This window comes from Panulirus ornatus, chromosome 49, assembly GCF_036320965.1.
Source record: "Panulirus ornatus isolate Po-2019 chromosome 49, ASM3632096v1, whole genome shotgun sequence".
Classification (NCBI taxonomy): Eukaryota; Metazoa; Arthropoda; class Malacostraca; order Decapoda; family Palinuridae; genus Panulirus; species Panulirus ornatus.
The window spans coordinates 8,775,060-8,799,588 of record NC_092272.1 but is presented as its reverse complement, the minus strand read 5'-3'; the positions used below and the strand labels follow the sequence as shown (position 1 = coordinate 8,799,588).

At 41.2% G+C, this 24,529-nt stretch overlaps 1 protein-coding gene across 1 annotated transcript in view; it reads left to right on the top strand.

The window, feature by feature from the left end:
- The window catches only part of SrpRalpha (signal recognition particle receptor alpha), a 75,575-nt gene that overhangs the window by 30,241 nt on the left and 20,805 nt on the right, over nt 1-24,529 (top strand). Inside the window, exon 5 of the mRNA XM_071690949.1 lies at nt 9,425-9,601. Within this exon, the coding sequence (XP_071547050.1) occupies nt 9,425-9,601 (177 nt within the window). The remainder of the gene's footprint in view (nt 1-9,424; nt 9,602-24,529) is intronic.

Below are 24,529 nucleotides of genomic sequence, written 5' to 3'. Positions count from 1 at the left end.
CCATGGAGACATCACACACCCCTGCCGCAAACCTACATTCACTGAGAACCAATCACTTTCCTCTCTTCCTACACGTACACATGCCTTACATCCTCGATAAAAACTTTTCACTGCTTCTAACAACTTGCCTCCCACACCATATATTCTTAATACCTTCCACAGAGCATCTCTATCAACTCTATCATATGCCTTCTCCAGATCCATAAATGCTACATACAAATCCATTTGCTTTTCTAAGTATTTGTCACATACATTCTTCAAAGCAAACACCTGATCCACACATCCTCTACCACTTCTGAAACCACACTGCTCTTCCCCAATCTGATGCTCTGTACATGCCTTCACCCTCTCAATCAATACCCTCCCATATAATTTACCAGGAATACTCAACAAACTTATACCTCTGTAATTTGAGCACTCACTCTTATCCCCTTTGCCTTTGTACAATGGCACTATGCAAGCATTCCGCCAATCCTCAGGCACCTCACCATGAGTCATTGAATAACCTTACCAACCAGTCAACAATACAGTCACCCACTTTTTTAATAAATTCCACTGCAATACCATCCAAACCTGCTGCCTTGCCGGCTTTCATCTTCCGCAAAGCTTTTACTACCTCTTCTCTGTTTACCAAATCATTTTCCCTAACCCTCTCACTTTGCACACCACCTCGACCAAAACACCCTATATCTGCCACTCTATCGTCAAAAACATTCAACAAACCTTCAAAATACTCACTCCATCTCCTTCTCACATCACCAGTACTTGTTATCACCTCCCCATTTGCACCCTTCACTGAAGTTCCCATTTGCTCCCTTGTCTTACGCACTTTATTTACCTCCTTCCAAAACATCTTTTTATTCTCCCTAAAATTTAATGATACTCTCTCACCCCAACTCTCATTTGCCCCCTTTTTCACCTCTTGCACCTTTATCTTGACCTCCTGTCTCTTTCTTTTATACATCTCCCACTCAATTTCATTTTTTCCCTGCAAAAATCGTCCAAATGCCTCTCTCTTTTCTTTCACTTAATTGTAGGGGTGTAATCTTGAGTGAATGTGTTTAAAATGTTCAGAGAAAGGCTATTGGAGGTAGAATTGTGAGTTTTAAACAAGGTTGTGAGATAAAGAATAATATTGGAAAAACATAGTGGATAGATGAGATTAGAAATGACTTGGGAGAGAAGAAAAAAGTTAAAGAAAAATAAGAAATTTTGTGCTGGAAGTAGGTGAGAAAGGATAAAGGTGGACGTAAGAGTGGAATTGTGAATGTGACAAGTAAGGAAGGGGAGTTGTTGAATCAAAAGGAGAAAGTGAAGGAAGATGGAAAGAGTATTTTGAAGAACAGATGAAAGTGGGAGAGGTTGAGGCAGCAGCTATGACATGCATAGGTATGGAGAATGGAAGGGAAGCGACACAAAAGCAAGGGCCTATAGCAAGAATGAAGGTAAAAAGGATGATAATGAGGCTGAAGCTAAGAAAGGGACTTGGAGTGTTTGGGCCTACAGCTGAAAGTTGAAGTATGGAGGTGTTTCAGCAGAAAAGTTAGAAAGATTATAATCATCAAATGCAGTGCCAGTGAGCAATGTGGCTTTTGAGGGAATAATTGATGTACATGGAGTGTTCAGTGTTGTAAATGGAAATGGTGAAGAGCTTGTAGATTTATGTGCTGAAAAAGGACTGGTGATTGGGAATACTTGGTTTAAAAAGAGAGATATACATAAGTATATGTACGTAAGTAGGAGAGATGGCCAGAAAGCGTTATTGGATTACGTGTTAATTGATAGGCATGCTGAGAGGTGCAACTGGAGGGATGTTGTATCATTGTCTTGTGGAGGCGACGGTGAGGATTTGTAGAGGTTTTCAGAAAAGAAGAGAGAATGTTGGGGTGAAGAGAGTGGTGAGAGTAAGTGAGCTTGGGAATGAGACTTGTGTGAAGAGGTACCAGGAGAGACTTAGTACAGAATGGAAAAAGGTGAGAACAAAGGATGTAAGGGGAGTGGGGGAGGAATGGGATGTATTTAGGGAAGCAGTGATGGCTTGCACAAAAGATGCTTGTGGCATGAGAAGTGTGGGAGGTGGGCAGATTAGAAAGGGTAGTGAGTGGTAGGATGAAGAAGTAAGATTATTAGTGAAAGAGAAGAGCGATGCATTTGGACGATTTTTGCAGGGAAATAATGCAAATGAGTGGGAGATGTATAAAAGAAAGAGGCAGGAGGTCAAGAGAAAGGTGCAAGAGGCAAAAAAGAGGGCAAATGAGAGTTGGGTAGAGAGAGTATCATTAAATTTTAGGGAGAATAAAAAGATGTTCTGGAAGGAGGTAAATAAAGTGTGTAAGACAAGGGAACAAATGGGAATATGGGTGAAGGGGGCTAATGGGGAGGTGATAACAAGTAGTGGTGATGTGAGAAGGAGATGGAGTGAGTATTTTGAAGGTTTGTTGATTGTGTTTGATAATAGAGTGGCAGACATAGGGTGTTTTGGTCGAGGTGGTTTGCAAAGTGAGGGGGTTAGGGGGAATGATTTGGTAAACAGAGAAGGGGTAGTAAAAGCTTTGTGGAAGATGAAAGCCGGCAAGGCAGTGGGTTTGGATGGTATTGCAGTGGAATTTACTAAAAAAGGGGGTGACTGTATTGTTGACTGGTTGGTAAGGTTATTTAATGTATGTATGACTCATGGTGAGGTGCCTGAGGATTGGCGGAATGCATGCATAGTGCCATTGTACAAAGGCAAAGGGGATAAGAGTGAGTGCTCAAATTACAGAGGTATAAGTTTGTTGAGTATTCCTGGTAAATTATATGGGAGGGTATTGATTGAGAGGGTGAAGGCATGTACAGAGCATCAGATTGGGGAAGAGCAGTGTGGTTTCAGAAGTGGTAGAGGATGTGTGGATCAGGTGTTTGCTTTGAAGAATGTATGTGAGAAATACTTAGAAAAGCAAATGGATTTGTATGTAGCATTTATGGATCTGGAGAAGGCATATGATAGAGTTGATAGAGATGCTCTGTGAAAGGTATTAAGAATATATGGTGTGGGAGGCAAGTTGTTAGAAGCAGTGAAAAGTTTTTATCGAGGATGTAAGGCATGTGTACGTGTAGGAAGAGAGGAAAGTGATTGGTTCTCAGTGAATGTAGGTTTGCGGCAGGGGTGTGTGATGTCTCCATGGTTGTTTAATTTGTTTATGGATGGGGTTGTTAGGGAGGTAAATGCAAGACTTTTGGAAAGAGGGGCAAGTATGAAGTCTGTTGGGGATGAGAGAGCTTGGGAAGTGAGTCAGTTGTTGTTCGCTGATGATACAGCGCTGGTGGCTGATTCATGTGAGAAACTGCAGAAGCTGGTGACTGAGTTTGGAAAAGTGTGTGGAAGAAGAAAGTTAAGAGTAAATGTGAATAAGAGCAAGGTTATTAGGTACAGTAGGGTTGAGGGTCAAGTCAATTGGGAGGTGAGTTTGAATGGAGAAAAACTGGAGGAAGTGAAGTGTTTTAGATATCTGGGAGTGGATCTGGCAGCGGATGGAACCATGGAAGCGGAAGTGGATCATAGGGTGGGGGAGGGGGCGAAAATCCTGGGGGCCTTGAAGAATGTGTGGAAGTCGAGAACATTATCTCGGAAAGCAAAAATGGGTATGTTTGAAGGAATAGTGGTTCCAACAATGTTGTATGGTTGCGAGGCGTGGGCTATGGATAGAGTTGTGCGCAGGAGGATGGATGTGCTGGAAATGAGATGTTTGAGGACAATGTGTGGTGTGAGGTGGTTTGATCGAGTGAGTAACGTAAGGGTAAGAGAGATGTGTGGAAATAAAAAGAGCGTGGTTGAGAGAGCAGAAGAGGGTGTTTTGAAGTGGTTTGGGCACATGGAGAGGATGAGTGAGGAAAGATTGACCAAGAGGATATATGTGTCAGAGGTGGAGGGAACAAGGAGAAGAGGGAGACCAAATTGGAGGTGGAAAGATGGAGTGAAAAAGATTTTGTGTGATCGGGGCCTGAACATGCAGGAGGGTGAAAGGAGGGCAAGGAATAGAGTGAATTGGAGCGATGTGGTATACCGGGGTTGACGTGCTGTCAGTGGATTGAATCAGGGCATGTGAAGCGTCTGGGGTAAACCATGGAAAGCTGTGTAGGTATGTATATTTGCGTGTGTGGAGGTATGTATATACATGTGTATGGGGGGGGTTGGGCCATTTCTTTCGTCTGTTTCCTTGCGCTACCTCGCAAACGCGGGAGACAGCGACAAAGTATAATAAAATAATAATAATGACTCATGGTGAGGTACCTGAGGACTGGCGGAATGCTTGCATAGTGCCATTATACAAAGGCAAAGGGGATAAGAGTAAGTGCTCAAATTACAGAGGTATAAGTTTGTTGAGTATTCCTGGTAAATTATATGGGAGGGTATTGATTGAGAGGGTGAAGGTATGTACAGAGCATCGGATTGGGGAAGAGCAGTGTGGTTTCAGAAGTGGTAGAGGATGTGTTGATCAGGTGTTTGGTTTGGAAAATGAATGTCAGAAATACTTAGAAAAGCAAATGGATTTGTATGTAGCATTTATGGATCTGGAGAAGGCATATGATAGAGTTGATAGAGATGCTCTGTGGAAGCATTAAGAATATATGGTGAGGGAGGTAAGTTGTTAGAAGCAGTGAAAAGTTTTTATCGAGGATATAAGCATGTGTACGTGTAGGAAGAGAGGAAAGTGATTTGTTCTCAGTGAATGTTGGTTTGTGGCAGTGGTGCGTGATGTCTCCATGGTTGTTTAATTTGTTTATGGATGGGGTTGTTAGGGAGATGAATGCAAGAGTTTTGGAAAGAGGGGGCAAGTATGCAGTCTTTTGTGGATGAGAGAGCTTGGGAAGTGAGTCAGTTGTTGTTTGCTGATGATACACCGCTGGTGGCTGATTCGTGTGAGAAAATGCAGAAGCTGGTGACTGAGTTTGGTAAAGTGATTGAAAGGAGAATGCTGAGAGTAAATGTGAATAAGAGCAAGGTTATTAGGTACAGCAGGGTTGAGGGACAGGTTAATTAGGGAGGTAAGTTTGAATGGAGAAAAACTGGAGGAAGTGAAGTGTTTTAGTTATCTGGGAGTGGATTTGGCAGTGGATGGAACCATGGAAGCGGAAGTGAATCATAGGGTGGGGAGGGGGCGAAAGTTCTGGGAGCATTGAAAAATGTGTGGAAGTTAACAGCGTTATCTTGGAAAGCAAAAATGGGTATGTTTGAAGGAATAGTGGCTCCAACAATGTTATATGGTTAAGAGGCATGGGCTATAGATAGAGTTTGCGGAGGAGGGTGGATATGCTGGAAATGAAATGTTTGAGGACAATATGTGGTGTGAGGTGGTTTGATCGAGTATGTAATGAAAGGGTAAGAGAGATGTGTGGTAATGAAAAGAGTGTAGTTGAGAGAGGAGAAGAGGGTGTTTTGAAATGGTTTGGTCACATGGAGAGAATGAGTGAGGAAAGATTGACAAAGAGGATATATGTGTCAGAGGTGGAGGGAATAAGGAGAAGTGGGAGACCAAATTAGAGGTGGAAGGATGGATTGAAAAAGATTTAGAGTGATCAAGGCCTGAACATGCAGGAGGGAGAAAGGCATGCAAGGAATAGAGTGAATTGTTTGTATACCGGGGTTGATGTGCTGTCAATGGCTTGAACCAGGGTATGTGAAGCGTCTGGGGTAAACCATGGAAAGTTTTGTGGGGCCTGGATGTGGAAAGGTAGCTGTGGTTTCGGTGCATTAGACATGACAGCTAGAGACTGAGTGCGAACGAATGTGGCCTTTGTTGTCTTTCCTAGTGCTGCCTCGCGCACATGCGGGGGAGGGGGTTTTCATTTCATGTGTGGCAGGGCTGGTGACGGGAATGAATAAGTGCAGTCAGTATGAATTATGTACATGTGTATATATGTATATGTCTGTGTGTGTATATATATTTATATGTTGAGATGTATAGGTAATTATATGTGCGTGTGTGGATGTGTATATATGTATATGAGTGTGTGGGTGGATTGGGCCATTCTTTCGTCTATTTCCTTGCACCGCCTCGCTAATGCAGGAGACAGTGACAAAGTACAATATAAAAGTAAAGTATGATACATAGAAATATCAACATAGAAAAGTAGATTTATGAACAAAGTCAATCCCTGATGGCTGAGTAAGAGTTGTGGCAAGAAAGAGAATAGTAGAATTCAGCACTGAGTGCTATGCAGTAGCTCTGTCATTCTGCCAAAAATCCCATCATAGATGGCAAGAACCCAGAAAGATGTTCTGCTTATTGGAAGTAATGGTCAGCCTTAGATTCTGCAGGTAAACTGTTTAAATCGTATCTTTTATGGCAGTTTTCACTTTTTAAGAATAAATCAGATCTCGTGACGCTTGCCTATATTAAACATGAAAATAGTAGGAAGGGAAAGAGAAAGGGTTCTTGGCTCCTGCAGGATTATCTTGAGTAGAGCTTAATCAATCCATTTATTGTATATTGAAATCGCTTTCATAGAAGATTTCAGCACATGGGTATGAAGAAAGCAGTGCTGGAGGAAGATAGTTGAATAGTTATATATAGGTGGTTTGATCGAGTGAGTAACGTAAGGGTAAGAGAGATGTGTGGAAATAAAAAGAGCGTGGTTGAGAGAGCAGAAGAGGGTGTTTTGAAGTGGTTTGGGCACATGGAGAGAATGAGTGAGGAAAGATTGACCAAGAGGATATATGTGTCGGAGGTGGAGGGAACGAGGAGAAGAGGGAGACCAAATTGGAGGTGGAAAGATGGAGTGAAAAAGATTTTGTGTGATCGGGGCCTGAACATGCAGGAGGGTGAAAGGAGGGCAAGGAATAGAGTGAATTGGAGCGATGTGGTATACCGGGGTTGACGTGCTGTCAGTGGATTGAATCAAGGCATGTGAAGCGTCTGGGGTAAACCATGGAAAGCTGTGTAGGTATGTATATTTGCGTGTGTGGAGGTATGTATATACATGTGTATGGGGGGGGTTGGGCCATTTCTTTCGTCTGTTTCCTTGCGCTACCTCGCAAACGCGGGAGACAGCGACAAAGTATAATAAAATATAAAAAATATATATATATATAGGAAAGAGAGGAAGAGAGGAAAGTGATTGGTTCTCAGTGAATGTAGGTTTGCGGCAGGGGTGTGTGATGTCTCCATGGTTGTTTAATTTGTTTATGGGTGGGGTTGTTAGGGAGGTGAATGCAAGAGTTTTGGAAAGAGGGGCAAGTATGAAGTCTGTTGGGGATGAGAGAGCTTGGGAAGTGAGTCAGTTGTTGTTCGCTGATGATACAGCGCTGGTGGCTGATTCATGTGAGAAACTGCAGAAGCTGGTGACTGAGTTTGGTAAAGTGTGTGAAAGAAGAAAGTTAAGAGTAAATGTGAATAAGAGCAAGGTTATTAGGTACAGTAGGGTTGAGGGTCAATTCAATTGGGAGGTGAGTTTGAATGGAGAAAAACTGGAGGAAGTGTAGTGTTTTAGATATCTGGGAGTGGATCTGGCAGCGGATGGAACCATGGAAGCGGAAGTGGATCATAGGGTGGGGGAGGGGGCGAAAATTCTGGGAGCCTTGAAGAATGTGTGTAAGTCGAGAACATTATCTTGGAAAGCAAAAATGGGTATGTTTGAAGGGATAGTGGTTCCAACAATGTTGTATGGTTGTGAGGCGTGGACTATGGATAGAGTTGTGCGCAGGAGGATGGATGTGCTGGAAATGAGATGTTTGAGGACAATGTGTGGTGTGAGGTGGTTTGATCGAGTAAGTAATGTAAGGGTAAGAGAGATGTGTGGAAATAAAAAGAGCGTGGTTGAGAGAGCAGAAGAGGGTGTTTTGAAATGGTTTGGTCACATGGAGAGAATGAGTGAGGAAAGATTGACCAAGAGGATATATGTGTTGGAGGTGGAGGGAACGAGGAGAAGAGGGAGACCAAATTGGAGGTGGAAAGATGGAGTGAAAAAGATTTTGTGTGATCGGGGCCTGAACATGCAGGAGGGTGAAAGGAGGGCAAGGAATAGAGTGAATTGGAGCGATGTGGTATACAGGGGTTGACGTGCTGTCAGTGGATTGAATCAAGGCATGTGAAGCGTCCGGGGTAAACCATGGAAAGCTGTGTAGGTATGTATATTTGCGTGTGTGGACGTATGTATGTACATGTGTATGGGGGGGGTTGGGCCATTTCTTTCGTCTGTTTCCTTGCGCTACCTCGCAAACGCGGGAGACAGCGACGAGGTATAAAAAAAAAAAAAAAAAAAAAAAAATATATATATATATATATTTGGAAGAAATAAGGGTAATATATACAAAATATGAAAGCAAAGTTATGGGGGTGGGTAAATTTTGAGCCACATGGCTTCAGAATTAGGAGTCTCAAGACCCATGAAGCAAGCAGTCAGTGTTTGTGTAATACATTTAGCACAGAAAAGCTGCCCTTTGAGCAGAAGCAATGGTAAAGATTATAGTTGGAGATTTGATTGTGTAGAGGATAGGCAGGCTTGGACAGTTTGGTTCGAGAAAGAGGTCTGGAGATGAATTAGAGAGATGGTGTTATACAGATAGGGTTGGGCTTTGACCCATGAATGCTGCAGAAATAAGTAGAGAAAGAGCCAGATTTGGTACTAGTGTTGGGAGAGATGGTTTGGGGCTATGTCACATAATAATGGTTAAGGAGGCCCTGGGAACTGTCCAGCTGTCCTTGACTAGTGGCTTTATTCTGAGTGTGTTGAAGAAACATTGACTTTGTGTAGTTCCACTTTTCCTGTTATAAATCTAGAGTTGTGCGAGTTGCATGGTCAGGTGTCATGAATGATGCTTAGGAAGTGTGAGTTTGTGGAAACGTATAGAAGAGACACCAAAGTGGACTAAGGAAGGGAATGTAACGAACAGCACAGAGCTGGCTCTAATACTCCTAATACCCGGCACTCATACTTCCCTGATCAGTGGTTGCCTGCTATCTCTTATGATATATTTTTACATTGACTCGTACAACCATCACTGAAATTGTTGTTTCCTGTGCTGTATTTTTGTAATTAATTACCATTTTGATTATATGTTCAGATTTACCTAAGTAAGAAATTGAGCATATTTTATTTACCAACAAGAAAGAAAATAGCTATCTTCAGAAAAGCACTTTTTTTGTAGTGTGTTGAAGCTATAACCTGAAGTAGGTGACAGGTATGTCTAGCAATAGTGTTATTGATTTATTAACTGATGGTGCACTTCAGTTGTTTCAAAATATCTTTTGCAAAATTTATTTCATCCTGTTCTGTCTGACAATCTGAGGCCATAATTGTGATCATAACCACTATGGGGAAGAAAATAAAATTTTATTCTTTATGTAAATATGTCAGTAAACATAATAATTTTCTGAATGTGAACCACATTTACAATAGCAAATCATTGTTGAAGATGTTATCTAACACTCATGTATTTATTTAGCTGATCATGGTGAATGAACCAGACTTAACTCTTTTCGTGGGTGAGGCCCTTGTTGGTAATGAGGCTGTGGATCAGCTTGTGAAGTTCAATCGTGCTCTGGCTAACCACTCCACCACCAACACACCTCAGGTTATTGATGGCATTCTCCTGACCAAGTTTGATACTATTGATGATAAGGTAATCTCTATTGCATTTTCCTGACCAAGTTTGATACATTAATGACAAGTTAATCTCTGTTGTACTAAATGGAGTTATTTTTGTTTTGTTTTGGATAGTAGCTGCTAGATTACAATTGCCTGGATTCAAATCATTTCTTTCATCTTTTTTTTTTTTTTTTTTTTTTTTTTTTTGCTTTGTCGCTGTCTCCCGCGTTTGCGAGGTAGCGCAAGGAAACAGACGAAAGAAATGGCCCAACCCACCCCCATACACATGTATATACACACATCCACACATGCAAATATACATACCTACACAGCTTTCCATGGTTTACCCCAGATGCTTCACATGCCCTGATTCAATCCACTGACAGCACGTCAACCCCGGTATACCACATCGATCCAATTCACTCTATTCCTTGCCCTCCTTTCACCCTCCTGCATGTTCAGGCCCTGATCACACAAAATCTTTTTCACTCCATCTTTCCACCTCCAATTTGGTCTCCCACTTCTCCTCGTTCCCTCCACCTCCGACACATATATCCTCTTGGTCAATCTTTCCTCACTCATTCTCTCCATGTGCCCAAACCATTTCAAAACACCCTCTTCTGCTCTCTCAACCACGCTCTTTTTATTTCCACACATCTCTCTTACCCTTATGTTACTTACTCGATCAAACCACCTCACACCACACATTGTCCTCAAACATCTCATTTCCAGCACATCCATCCTCCTGCGCACAACTCTATCCATAGCCCACGCCTCGCAACCATACAACATTGTTGGAACCACTATTCCTTCAAACATACCCATTTTTGCTTTTCGAGATAATGTTCTCGATTTCCACACATTCTTCAAGGCTCCCAGGATTTTCGCCCCCTCCCCCACCCTATGATCCACTTCCGCTTCCATGGTTCCATCCGCTGCCAGATCCACTCCCAAATATCTAAAACACTTTACTTCCTCCAGTTTTTCTCCATTCAAACTTACCTCCCAATTGACTTGACCCTCAACCCTACTGTACCTAATTACCTTGCTCTTATTCACATTTACTTTTAACTTTCTTCTTTCACACACTTTACCAAACTCAGTCACCAGCTTCTGCAGTTTCTCACATGAATCAGCCACCAGCGCTGTATCATCAGCGAACAACAACTGACTTACTTCCCAAGCTCTCTCATCCCCAACAGACTTCATACTTGCCCCTCTTTCCAAAAGTCTTGCATTCACCTCCCTAACAACCCCATCCATAAACAAATTAAACAACCATGGAGACATCACACACCCCTGCCGCATACCTACATTCACTGAGAACCAATCACTTTCTTCTCTTCCTACAGGTACACATGCCTTACATCCTCAATAAAAACTTTTCACTGCTTCTAACAACTTGCCTCCCACACCATATATTCTTAATACCTTCCACAGAGCATCTCTATCAACTCTATCATATGCCTTATCCAGATCCATAAATGCTACATACAAATCCATTTGCTTTTCTAAGTATTTGTCACATACATTCTTCAAAGCAAACACCTGATCCACACATCCTCTACCACTTCTGAAACCACACTGCTCCTCCCCAATCTGATGCTCTGTACACGCCTTCACCCTCTCAATCAATACCCTCCCATATAATTTACCAGGAATACTCAACAAACTTATACCTCTGTAATTTGAGCACTCACTCTTATCCCCTTTGCCTTTGTACAATGGCACTATGCATGCATTCTGCCAATCCTCAGGCACCTCACTGAAGTTACCATTTGTCCATTGTCTTACGCACTTTATTTACCCCTTCCAATACTTCTTTTTATTCTCCCTAAAAATTTAATTGATACTCTCTCACCCCAAACTTCATTTGCCCCCTTTTTCACCTCTTGCACCTTTTTATCTTGACTCCTGTCTCTTTCTTTTATACATCTCCCACTCAATTTCATTTTTTCCTGCAAAAATCGTCCAAATGCCTTCTCTCTTTTCTTTACTTAAATTGTCTGGGGTTGTAATCTTGAGTGGAATGTGTTTAAAATGTTAGAGAAAGGCTATTGGACGGTAGAATTGTGAGTTTTAAACAGGTTGTGAGATAAAAATAATATTGGAAAAAACATAGTGATAGTGAGATTAGAAATGACTGGAGAGAGAAGAAAAAAGTTAAAGAAAATAAGAAATTTTGTGGCTGGAAGTGGTGAGAAAGGATAAAGGTGGACGTAAGAGTGGAATTGAGAATGTGACAAGTAAGGAGGGAGTTGTTGAATAAAAGGAGAAAGTGAAGTTAAGATGAAAGAGTATTTTGAAGAAAGATGAAAAGTGGGAGAGGTTGACGGCAGCAGCCTTTGACATGCTTAGGTATGGAGAATGGAAGGGAAAAGCGGACACAAAAGCAGGGCTTATAGCAAGAATGAAGGTGATAAAAAGGATGATAATGAGGTGAGCTACGAAAAGGACTTGGAGTGATTGGGCCTCCTACCGCTGAAAGTTGAAGTTGGAGGTTGTTTCAGGCAGGAAAGTTTAGAAGATTATTAATCATCAAATGCAGTGCCAGTGATGCAATGTGGCTTTTGAGGAATATTGATGTACATGAGTTGTTCAGTGTTGTAAATGGAAATGGTGAAGAGCTTGTAGATTTATGTGCTGAAAAAGGACTGGTGATTGGAAAATACTTGGTTTTAAAAAGAGAGATTATACATAAGTATATGTACGTAAGGTGGGGAGATGGCCAGGAAAGGTTATTGGATTACGTGTTAATTGATAGGCATGCTGAGCTGTGCATACTGGAGGGATGTTGTATCATTGTCTTGCACTGGAAGGCGAACGGTGAGGATTTGTAGAGGTTTTCAGAAAAGAAGAGAGAATGTTGGGGTGAAGAAGAAGTGTGAGTGTAAGTGAGCTGGTATGAGACTTGTGTGAGAGGGGTCACAGGAGAGACTTAGTACAGAAATGTGAAAAAGGTGAGAAAAAAGGATGTAAGGGGAGTGGGTGAGAATGATGTATTTAGGGAAGCAGTGATGGCTTGCACAAAAGCTGCTTTGTGGCATGAGAAGTGTGGGACAGGTGGGCAGATTAGAAAGGGTAGTGAGTGGTAGGATGTAGAAGTAAGATTATTAGTGAAAGAGAAGAGCGATGCATTTGGACTGGAGTTTTGCCAGGAGAATAATGCAAAATGAGTGGGAGATGTATAAAAAGAAAGAGGCAGGAGGTTCAAGAGAAAGGTGCAAGAGGCAAAAAAGGAGGGCAAATGAGAGTTGGGTTAGAGGGTATCATTAAATTTTAGGGAGAATATAAAGATGTTCGGGAAGGAGTAATAAAGTGAGTAAGACAAGGAACAAGATGGGAATATGGTTTGAAGGGGGCTATATGGGGAGGTGATAAACAAGTCAGTTGGTGATGTTGAGAAGGAGATGGAGTGAGTATTTTGATGGTTTGGTGGATTGTGTTTGATAATAGTAGTGGTCAGACATAGGGCTGTTTTTGGGATCGAGGTGGTTTGCAAAGGTGAGGGGGTATGGGGATGATTGGTAAAAGAGAAGGGGTAGTAAAAGCTTTGTGGAAGATGAAACGCCGGCAAGGCATGTGGGTTTGGATGGTATTGCAGTGGATTTACAAAAAAGGGGGGTGACTGTATGTTGACTGTTGGTAGGTTATTTAATGTATGTTATGACTCATGGTGAGGTGCCTGAGGATGGCGGAATGCATGCATAGTGCCATTGTACTAAGGCCAAAGGGGTAAGAGTGAGTGCTTCAAATTACAGAGGTCTAAAGTTTGTGAGATTCCTGGTAAATTATATGGTGGAGGGTATGATTGAGAGGGTGAAGGCATGTACAGAGCATCAGATTGGGGTAAGAGCAGTGTGGTTTCAGAAGTGGTAGAGGATGTTGTGGATCAGGTGTATGCTTTGAAGGAATGTATGTGAGAAAATTTCTTAGAAAAGCAATGGATTTGTATGTAGCATTTATGGATCTGGAGAAGGCATATGATAGAGTTGATAGAGTGTCTCTGTGAAAGGTATTAAGGAATATATGGTGTGGGAGGCAAGTTGTTAGAAGCAGTGAAAAGTTTTTATCGAAGGATTGTAAGGCTGTGTAGTGTGGAAGAGCGGAAGTGATTGGTTCTCAGTGAATGTAGGTTTGCGGCCCAGGGGTGTGTGATGTCTCCTGGTTGGTTTAATTTGTTTAGATGGGTTGTTAGGGAGGTAAAGCAAGAGTTTTGGAAAGAGGGGCAAGTATGAAGTCTGTTGGGGATGAGAGAGCTTGGGAAGTGAGTCAGTTGTTGTTCGCTGATGATACAGCGCTGGTGGCTGATTCATGTGAGAAACTGCAGAAGCTGGTGACTGAGTTTGGTAAAGTGTGTGGAAGAAGAAAGTTAAGAGTAAATGTGAATAAGAGCAAGGTTATTAGGTACAGTAGGGTTGAGGGTCAAGTCAATTGGGAGGTGAGTTTGAATGGAGAAAAACTGGAGGAAGTGAAGTGTTTTAGATATCTGGGAGTGGATCTGGCAGCGGATGGAACCATGGAAGCGGAAGTGGATCATAGGGTGGGGGAGGGGGCGAAAATTCTGGGGGCCTTGAAGAATGTGTGGAAGTCGAGAACATTATCTCGGAAAGCAAAAATGGGTATGTTTGAAGGAATAGTGGTTCCAACAATGTTGTATGGTTGCGAGGCGTGGGCTATGGATAGAGTTGTGCGGCAGGAGGTGATGTCTGGAAATGAGATTGTTTGAGGACCATGTGTGGTGTGAAGTTGGTTTGATCGATGGTGAGTAACGTTAGGGTAAGAGAGATGTGTGGAAATAAAAAGAGCGTGGTTGAGAGAGCAGAGAGGTGTTTTGAGTGGTTTGGGCACAGGGGAGGATGAGTGAGGAAAAAGATTGGACAAAGGGATATAGTGATAGAGGTGGAGGGAACAGGAAGTGGGAGACCAAATTGGAGGTGGAAGATGGAGCGTGAAAAAGATTTTTGGTGTGATCGGGGCCTGAACATGCAGGAGGTGAAAGGAGGGCAAGGAATAGAGAGTGAATTGGTGGTCAGCGATGTGGTATTTCCGGGGTGACGTGCTTCGTGGATTAAATTGGGGGCATGTGAAGCTTCGGGGGAAAACCCAATGGAAACTGTGTAAAAAATGTATTTTTTGCCGGGGTTTGGGGGTTTTGGGTAAAATAAAATGTGAAAGGGGGGGGGTTTGGGCCATTTTTTTCCCGTCTTTTTCCCTTCCCTTACCTCCCCAAACCCGCGGGATAAACAGCGCAAAGTATAATAAAATAAAATAATGACTCATGGTAAAGGTACCTGAGGACTTGGGAAAAAAATGCTTCCCATAGTGCCATTATACAAAGGCAAAGGGGAATAAAGAGTAAGTCTCAAAATTAAGAGGTAAAAAGTTTTTTGGTTTTTTGGGGGGTTAAATTATATGGGGGGGTATTGTTTAAAGGGGTGAAGGTTGTACAGGAACGGATTGGGGAAGAGCAGTGGTGGTTTTAAAAGTAAGGGTAGGGAATGTGTTTAATTCAGGGGGGTTTTGGGAAATTTTAATGTCAAAATACTTAAAAAAGCAAATGGTTTTGGGTTTGTAGCATTTTTTGGATCTGGAAAAAGGCCCAATAGGGTTTAAAATTGTTTAGAGTTCTCGTGGAGCATTAAAAAATTTTATGGGGGGAGGGAGGTAAGTTGTTAAAAAGCAGTGAAAAATTTTTTATCGAGGATAAAAGGGCCATGTGTACGGTAGGAAAGGAGGAAAGTGATTTGTTCGCGGGTGAATTTGGTTTGTGGCAGGGGGTGCTTAAAGTCTCCAGGGTTGTTTAATTTTGTTTATGGATGGGGTTTTTTGGGGAAAGATAAATTTGCAAGAGTTTTAAGGGAAAGGGGGAAAAGTATGCAGTCTTTTTTTTGGATGGAAAAAGTTGGGAATTTAAATCAGTTGTTGTTTGCTGATGATACCCGCTGGGGGCTGATTCGTGTGAAAAAATTTGCGGGAAGGGGGTGATTTTATTTTTGGTAAAGTGTTTGAAAGGAAATGCTGGAGTAAAATTAAATAAGACCAAGGGTTTATTGGTACGCAGGGTGAGGGACGGTTTAAATTGGGAAAGGTAAGTTTGAATGGGAAAAACTGGAGGAAGTGAAATTGTTTTAGTTATCGGGAGGGAAATTTGGCAGGGGATGGAACCATGGAAGCGGAAGTAAATTCTTTGGGTGGGGGGGGGGCCCGAAATTTTCGGGGAGCATTAAAAAAATGGGGTGGATTTAAACGGGTTATCTTTGGAAACAAAAATGGGTATTTTTTAAAGGGAATATTGGCCCCAAACTTTTGTTAAAAGGGTTTTAAAAAGGGGGAAATTGGGCTTAGTAGAGTTTGGGGAGGGGTGGATAGCGGAAATGAAATTTTTTTAGGAAAATATTTGTTTTCTTTTGGAATCGAGTATGTTAATAAAAGGGGGTAAGAGAATGTTTGGTAAATAAAAAAGGTGTAGTTGAGAGAGAGAAGAGGGGTTTTGAAATTTTTTTTGGCCCAACGGAGAAAATTGAGTGAGGAAAGTTTAAAAAAGAGGATTTAGGGTGTCAGGGTGGAGGGAAAAGGAAAAGGGGGAGACCAAATTAGAGGGGGAAAGGGGAGGGATTGAAAAAAATTTAATTGATAAAGGGCCCTTTTGAACATGGGGGGAGGGAAAAGGGGGCATGCAAGGAATAAGTAAATTTGGGTTTTGTATACCGGGGTTGATGTGCGTAAAAGGCTTGAACCGGGGAAATGTGAAGGTCTGGGGAAAACCATGGAATTTTTTTGGGGGGGCCGGGATGGGAAAGGTAGCTGTGGTTTGGGTGCATTTCTTTCAGCTAGAGAATGAGTGCGAACAATGTGGCCTTTGTTGTCTTTCCTAGTGCTGCCTCGGCCAAGCGGGGGAGGGGGTTTTCATTTCATGTGTTTGGGAGGGCTGGTGACGGGGGAAAGAAAAAGTGCCCTTTAGTATTGGGAAAAATGTAAAAATGTATATATGTATAAGGGCTGTGTTGTTATATATATTTTATGTTTAGATGTTTAGGGTTTAAAAAAAAAATTGGGGGTGGTTGGGGGATGTGTATATATGGGATATGAGGGTTTGGGTTGGGTTGGGCCATTTTTTTCGCTTTTCCTTTTCAACCCCCCCTCGCTAATGCAGGGGAAGTGAAAAGTTCAATATAAAAAAATAAAGTATGAACATAAAAAAAAATATAAATAGGGAAAAATAGATTTATGAAAAAAGTCAAATCCCTTTATGGCTGAAAAGAGTTGTGGCAAAAAGAAAAAAGTAGAATTCAGCCCCTGATTTCTATCAGTAGCTCGTAATTCTGCCCCAAAAAACCCATCATAGGGTGGCAAGAAACCCCAAAAAATGTTTTTGCTTATTGGAAAAATTTAAAGGGGCAGCCTTTTGATTCTTCAGGGAAACTGTTTAAATGTTCTTTTAATTTGGGAGTTTTTTACTTTTTTAAAAATAAATCAGATTCGTGACGCTTGCCTATATTTAAAAAAAAAAATTTGTAGGAAGGGAAAAAAAAGGGTTCTTGGCCCGGGTTATCTTTTTTAGAGCTTTAAACAAACCATTTATTGTATATTGAAAACCTTTTTATGAAAAATTTTAGCACAAAGGGTTAAAGAAGAAAGCATGTGGAGGAAAAAAGTTTTTAATATTTATATATAGGTGGTTTGATCGAGGGGAGTAACGGGAAGGGTAAGAAAGATTGTGGAAAAAAAAAGGGACGTGGTTAGAGAGCAGAAGGGGGTGTTTTTTGAATTTGGTTTGGGCAAAGGGAGAGAGGGGTTTTAGGGATGGAAACCAAAAAGGGGAATTGGGTTTTAGGGGGGAGGGCGGGAAAAGGGGGGCCAAAATTGGGAAGGGGAAAATTATTTTAAAAAAGGGGTTTTGGGAAAAGGGTTTCCAACAAAGGGAGGTTGGGAGGTTTGGGAAAAGGGAAATGTTTGGAAGGATGGTGTATAAATGGATTTTGGGGCGGGGGTGGGGAGGGGTTTTAAACAAGGAAAGTTTGGAAAGTGGGGTTTAAATAAAGCTGGTTTAGGGAAAAGGGGGGTTTTGGGAAAAGGGTTTGGGAAAATGGGTATAGGGTGGGGTTGGGGGGAAATTTTTGTTGGGTTTTGGAACCCCCAAAAGGGAGACCCCAAAGGGGGTGGAAAAAAAAAAAAAAAAAAAAAAAAATTAATTAAATTTTTATTATTTGTGGGGGAAAAAAGGGTAATTTTAAAAATAAGAAAGCAAAGTTATTTTGGGGGTGGGTAAAAATTTTTTGGGGGGCCCATTTCTTTTGTTGGGTTTTCCTTCGACCCAAAAGCAAAGGCATCAGGTTTTAAAAAAAAAAAAAAAAAAAATTTTTAATAAAAATTTTTGGAAAAATTAAGGGGGTAATTTAATTTAAAGGAAAGTTAGGGGGGGGGAAATTTTTGGTGGTTTTGGGGAAAGGGGGTTTTGAATGAAAAGAGAGGGGTTTTTGGGTTTCCCTTTTTTCCCCGAAAATGCCCTTTGGGAGAAATGGGAAGAAAGGGAGGGTTTGGATTGTTTGGGGAAGGTGGGTTTTGGGGGGTTTGGGTTTAAAATTAATAATTAAAAGGGGTTTAAAGGGGGGCCCCTGGGAAATGTCCAAACTTTTTTTTCCTTTTTAAACCCCAAGTTGGCCCTTTTAAACTGAGTGTGTTGAAAAAAAACATTGATTTTTTGTTTTTCCCCTTTTCCTGTTATAAATCTAGAGTTTGCGAGTTTTCAAGGTTTATGGAAAAAGATCTTAAAGGGAAATGTGAGTTTTTGGGGGCTTAAGAAGAGACACCAAAGGGACTAAGGAAGGGAATGTAACGAACAGCACAGAGCTGGGTTAAAAATCCTAAAACCCGGGGACTCCCTACTTCCCGATCAGTGGTTGCCTGCTATCTCTTATGATATATTTTTAAAAAAGGGCTCGTACAACCTCACTTTAAATTGTTGTTTCCTGTGCCCGTATTTTTGTAATTAAATTTCCATTTTGATTATTTTGGTTTAAAATTTTTCCCAAGTAAGAAATTGAGCTATTTTATTTACCCAAAAAGAAAGAAAAAGCTATCTTCAGAAAAGCACCCTTTTTTTTTAGTGTGTTTAAGCTATAACCAAAATAGGGGGCCAAATTTTGTCTAGCAATAGTGGTTTTTTGATTTTAACTGAAAAGGTGAAATTCATTTTTTTCAAAATTTTCTTTTGCAAAATTTTTTTTCATCCCGTTCTGTCTGACAATCTGGGGGCCATAATTTTTGATCAAAAAAACCACTTGGGAAGAAAAATAAAATTTTTTTCTTTAGTAAATAAAGTCAGTAAACATAAAAATTTTCTGAAAAAGGAACCACATTTAAAAATAGCAAAAATTGTTTTGATGGTTAACAAAAACTCAATTTTTTTTATTTTAAACGATCGGGGGAATGAACCAACTTAAACTCTTTTCGTGGGTGAGGCCCTTGTTGGTATGACGTGGATCCTTGTAAGTTCAATCGTGTCGGGCAAACCCATTTCCACCACCCAAAAACTTCCGGGTTTTTGAGGCATTCCCCTGCCAATTTTTGATACTTTTGATGATAAGGTAACCCTTTTTGCTTTTTCCGGCCAAGTTTGTCTTTAAATTTAAAGTTAATCTCGGGGTTGTACTAATGGAGTTATTTTTGTTTTGTTTTGGAAGTAGCGTAGTTACAATTGCCTGGATTAAAATCATTTTTTTCATTTTTTTTTTTTTTTTTTTTTTTTTTTTTTTGCTTTGTCGCGCCCCCCGCGTTTTGCGAGGTTTTGCGCAAGGAAACAGACGAAAAAATGGCCAAAACCCCACCCCCATTCACATGTAAAACCATCCACACATGCAAATAACTACACACAGCTTTCCATGGTTTCCCCCAGATGCTTCACATGCCTGTTCATCCACTCAGCAGTCAACCCCGGTTTCCCAACGTTTCCAATTCCTCTTTCCCTTGCCCTCCTTTCACCCCCCTGCGTTACCCCTGATCACACAAAATTTTTTTCACCCATTTTTCCACCCCCAAATTTGGTTCCCCTTTCCCTCGTTCCCCCCTGCACAAAAACCCTCGGGTCAATCTTTCCTCACCTTTTTTCTCCATGTGCCCAAACCATTTCAAAACCCCTCTTCTGCTCTCTCAACCACCTCTTTTATTTCCACACATCTCTCTTACCCTTATGTTACTTACTCGATCAAACCACCTCACACCACACATTGTCCTCAAACATCTCATTTCCAGCACATCCATCCTCCTGCGCACAACTCTATCCATAGCCCACGCCTCGCAACCATACAACATTGTTGGAACCACTATTCCTTCAAACATACCCATTTTTGCTTTTCGAGATAATGTTCTCGATTTCCACACATTCTTCAAGGCTCCCAGGATTTTCGCCCCCTCCCCCACCCTATGATCCACTTCCGCTTCCATGGTTCCATCCGCTGCCAGATCCACTCCCAAATATCTAAAACACTTTACTTCCTCCAGTTTTTCTCCATTCAAACTTACCTCCCAATTGACTTGACCCTCAACCCTACTGTACCTAATTACCTTGCTCTTATTCACATTTACTTTTAACTTTCTTCTTTCACACACTTTACCAAACTCAGTCACCAGCTTCTGCAGTTTCTCACATGAATCAGCCACCAGCGCTGTATCATCAGCGAACAACAACTGACTTACTTCCCAAGCTCTCTCATCCCCAACAGACTTCATACTTGCCCCTCTTTCCAAAAGTCTTGCATTCACCTCCCTAACAACCCCATCCATAAACAAATTAAACAACCATGGAGACATCACACACCCCTGCCGCATACCTACATTCACTGAGAACCAATCACTTTCTTCTCTTCCTACAGGTACACATGCCTTACATCCTCAATAAAAACTTTTCACTGCTTCTAACAACTTGCCTCCCACACCATATATTCTTAATACCTTCCACAGAGCATCTCTATCAACTCTATCATATGCCTTATCCAGATCCATAAATGCTACATACAAATCCATTTGCTTTTCTAAGTATTTGTCACATACATTCTTCAAAGCAAACACCTGATCCACACATCCTCTACCACTTCTGAAACCACACTGCTCCTCCCCAATCTGATGCTCTGTACACGCCTTCACCCTCTCAATCAATACCCTCCCATATAATTTACCAGGAATACTCAACAAACTTATACCTCTGTAATTTGAGCACTCACTCTTATCCCCTTTGCCTTTGTACAATGGCACTATGCATGCATTCTGCCAATCCTCAGGCACCTCACCATAGATAATATGAAGCCTACTTTAACCTACAATTATCTTGTAGCTAGGCAGTTATTTATCAGCTTTCAGCCATTATTTATGTAGTAAGAAAAGGCACAGGGTAGCATACATACTATAAAGTATCTTTACACCTTGTTAAACAACTCTTCTGAAAAGTGTTTACTTTTCTGTTAAGATTGAATTACTTGTGTGCTTTTTCTTCAGGTTTTCAGTCATTGCTGTTAGTTGTTACTTTAGAAAGATAGTTGTTTTCTGTAGAGTTTTAGTTTTTAATAAAAGTAAATTTTGTAGGGTGACACATTTAAAGAGGTACTGCAGTGTAAAGAAGATTTAAGAAAGTTGATGTAGGAGGAAGAGTGTGAAAGAAGTTAACCAGTTCACCAGAAGTTGTCAATGAATGAAGAGCAATGAGTAGAGAGTTTGAGGCCCTTAATAGATTTGCAAGGATATTACATAAGAGTAAAAGAATGCAAATAAAGATCTCAGCAGAAAAATGAATGAAAATTTAAGGGAGAGTAATAAACTGTTTTGGAAAGAGGTGAATTAAAATAGAAGAATGATATCTATAAGGAGTCAGAGTGTATTAGACAATTCTGGGAGAATGTTAGTAACAAAGGAGTTTATAAAAGATAGATTAACACCTTTCTTTCACTATCCATGGTTTGAGTTTCGCAAAATATTCCATAAGTTTAACACACTCATTTCAGTGTATGGAGACAAGATGTTGTTGGGTAAGGATGGAGCATTAGCTAGAAGTGTGTTCACCTGGCCTACCATTACGTTGTTTACCTATTCAATTTCACAGGCATGAAATCTTACCCATGTTTCTTAAGACTAATGTTTCAAGAAATGACTTAAGGCTTACAGGTGAAAATTAATTATAAATCATTACGCAGCGGGGGGGATTTGGTCATTGTAACTTTTAAATTATGACTTAGGTTTTCTTCTTGTATATGGGTGAATGTATTAAGGCCAATAAATATTCATGTTACCGTAGCTATCCAACTGGCATGCTTTTAAAAAGGTGTGAGATTTAAAATGTTGAAAGTCAAGTCCCACATAGAAATGTGAATGTGAAATGTTGTGGTCAAAAACTTGATTTGATGAATTTCTCTTTCAAGATCCTCCTCTACTTTCCTTTTGTTAGATCACCTGGTCAGATGTGTGCATCTTAGGGGACTTATACCTACCACACATAGAATGGAGACAGGAATCAACATGAAGCTACTAATACCAGAGGCAGCTTGGACAAACAGCTGCAAATAGAGTTATTCAGAGTGTGTGGCAAGTTTTTTCCTCAGTCAGCAAATAACAAAACCAACCAAGAGAAACACTTTGGGCTTGATCTTTACAAATAAGATGGACCTATAATACAACATCACCATCCCAAACACCCTGCTATGTGATTACATCCTAAGTGAAGGAAAAACAAATTTGGTTGCTCAATCACCTGGGCAAAATGCATGTAAACATTGAGGCGCATTTAGTATTTTCCAAAAGAAGGAACAGAGAAGGGGGCCAGGTGAGAATATTCCCTCAAAGGCCCAGTCCTCTGTTCTTAACGCTACCTCGCTAACACGGGAAATGGCGAATAGTTTAAAAAAAAAAAGTATAAAATGATAAAATTCAGTCAGTGATATGTGTGCAACACAATGAAAAACCATGCTGAGTACCAAAACAGAGGAGTGTTTTGAAGGCATGACCACTTTGATGCTAAAAAAAAATCTAGGGTTGAAAGAAAATGACTAGCACTGTGCGGGAGAAGAAAAAGAATTGCAGACTTTCTACAAAAGCCTTAGGTCACCCAGCACAGGAAAGAAAACCTGTCAGATGAAGTAACAGACATAAACTGTAAATTCGAAACTTTATATGAAACACAGGAAAGGGAATCCTAAGTTAAAGTTAAAAGTTAAGTTAAGAGTAAATGTGAATAAGAGCAAGGTTATTAGGTACAGTAGGGGTGAGGGTCAAGTCAATTGGGAGGTGAGTTTGAATGGAGAAAAACTGGAGGAAGTGAAGTGTTTTAGATATCTGGGAGTGGATCTGTCAGCGGATGGAACCATGGAAGCGGAAGTGGATCATAGGGTGGGGGAGGGGGCGAAAATTTTGGGAGCCTTGAAAAATGTGTGGAAGTCGAGAACATTATCTCGGAAAGCAAAAATGGGTATGTTTGAAGGAATAGTGGTTCCAACAATGTTGTATGGTTGCGAGGCGTGGGCTATGGATAGAGATGTGCGCAGGAGGATGGATGTGCTGGAAATGAGATGTTTGAGGACAATGTGTGGTGTGAGGTGGTTTGATCGAGTAAGTAACGTAAGGGTAAGAGAGATGTGTGGAAATAAAAAGAGCGTGGTTGAGAGAGCAGAAGAGGGTGTTTTGAAATGGTTTGGGCACATGTAGAGAATGAGTGAGGAAAGATTGACCAAGAGGATATATGTGTCGGAGGTGGAGGGAACGAGGAGAAGAGGGAGACCAAATTGGAGGTGGAAAGATGGAGTGAAAAAGATTTTGTGTGATCGGGGCCTGAACATGCAGGAGGGTGAAAGGAGGGCAAGGAATAGAGTGAATTGGAGCGATGTGGTATACAGGGGTTGATGTGCTGTCAGTGGATTGAATCAAGGCATGTGAAGCGTCTGGGGTAAACCATGGAAAGCTGTGTAGGTATGTATATTTGCGTGTGTGGACGTGTGTATGTACATGTGTATGGGGGGGGGGGGTTGGGCCATTTCTTTCGTCTGTTTCCTTGCGCTACCTCGCAAACGCGGGAGACAGCGACAGAGTATAAAAAAAAAAAAAAAAAAAAAAAGGAAAGGGAATCAGCCACCAGCGCTGTATCATCAGCGAACAACAACTGACTCACTTCCCAAGCTCTCTCATCCCCAACAGACTTCACACTTGCCCCTCTTTCCAAAACTCTTGCATTCACCTCCCTAACAACCCCATCCATAAACAAATTAAACAACCATGGAGACATCACACACCCCTGCCGCAAACCTACATTCACTGAGAACCAATCACTTTCCTCTCTTCCTACACGTACACATGCCTGACATCCTCGATAAAAACTTTTCACTGCTTCTAACAACTTGCCTCCCACACCATATATTCTTAATACCTTCCACAGAGCATCTCTATCAACTCTATCATATGCTGGTGACTGAGTTTGGTAAAGTGTGTGAAAGAAGAAAGTTAAGAGTAAATGTGAATAAGAGCAAGGTTATTAGGTACAGTAGGGTTGAGGGTCAAGTCAATTGGGAGGTGAGTTTGAATGGAGTAAAACTGGAGGAAGTGAAGTGTTTTAGATATCTGGGAGTGGATCTGGCAGCGGATGGAACCATGGAAGCGGAAGTGGATCATAGGGTGGGGGAGGGGGCGAAAATTCTGGGAGCCTTGAAGAATGTGTGGAAGTCGAGAACATTATCTCGGAAAGCAAAAATGGGTATGTTTGAAGGAATAGTGGTTCCAACAATGTTGTATGGTTGCGAGGCGTGGGCTATGGATAGAGTTGTGCGCAGGAGGATGGATGTGCTGGAAATGAGATGTTTGAGGACAATGTGTGGTGTGAGGTGGTTTGATCGAGTAAGTAACGTAAGGGTAAGAGAGATGTGTGGAAATAAAAAGAGCGTGGTTGAGAGAGCAGAGGAGGGTGTTTTGAAATGGTTTGGGCACATGG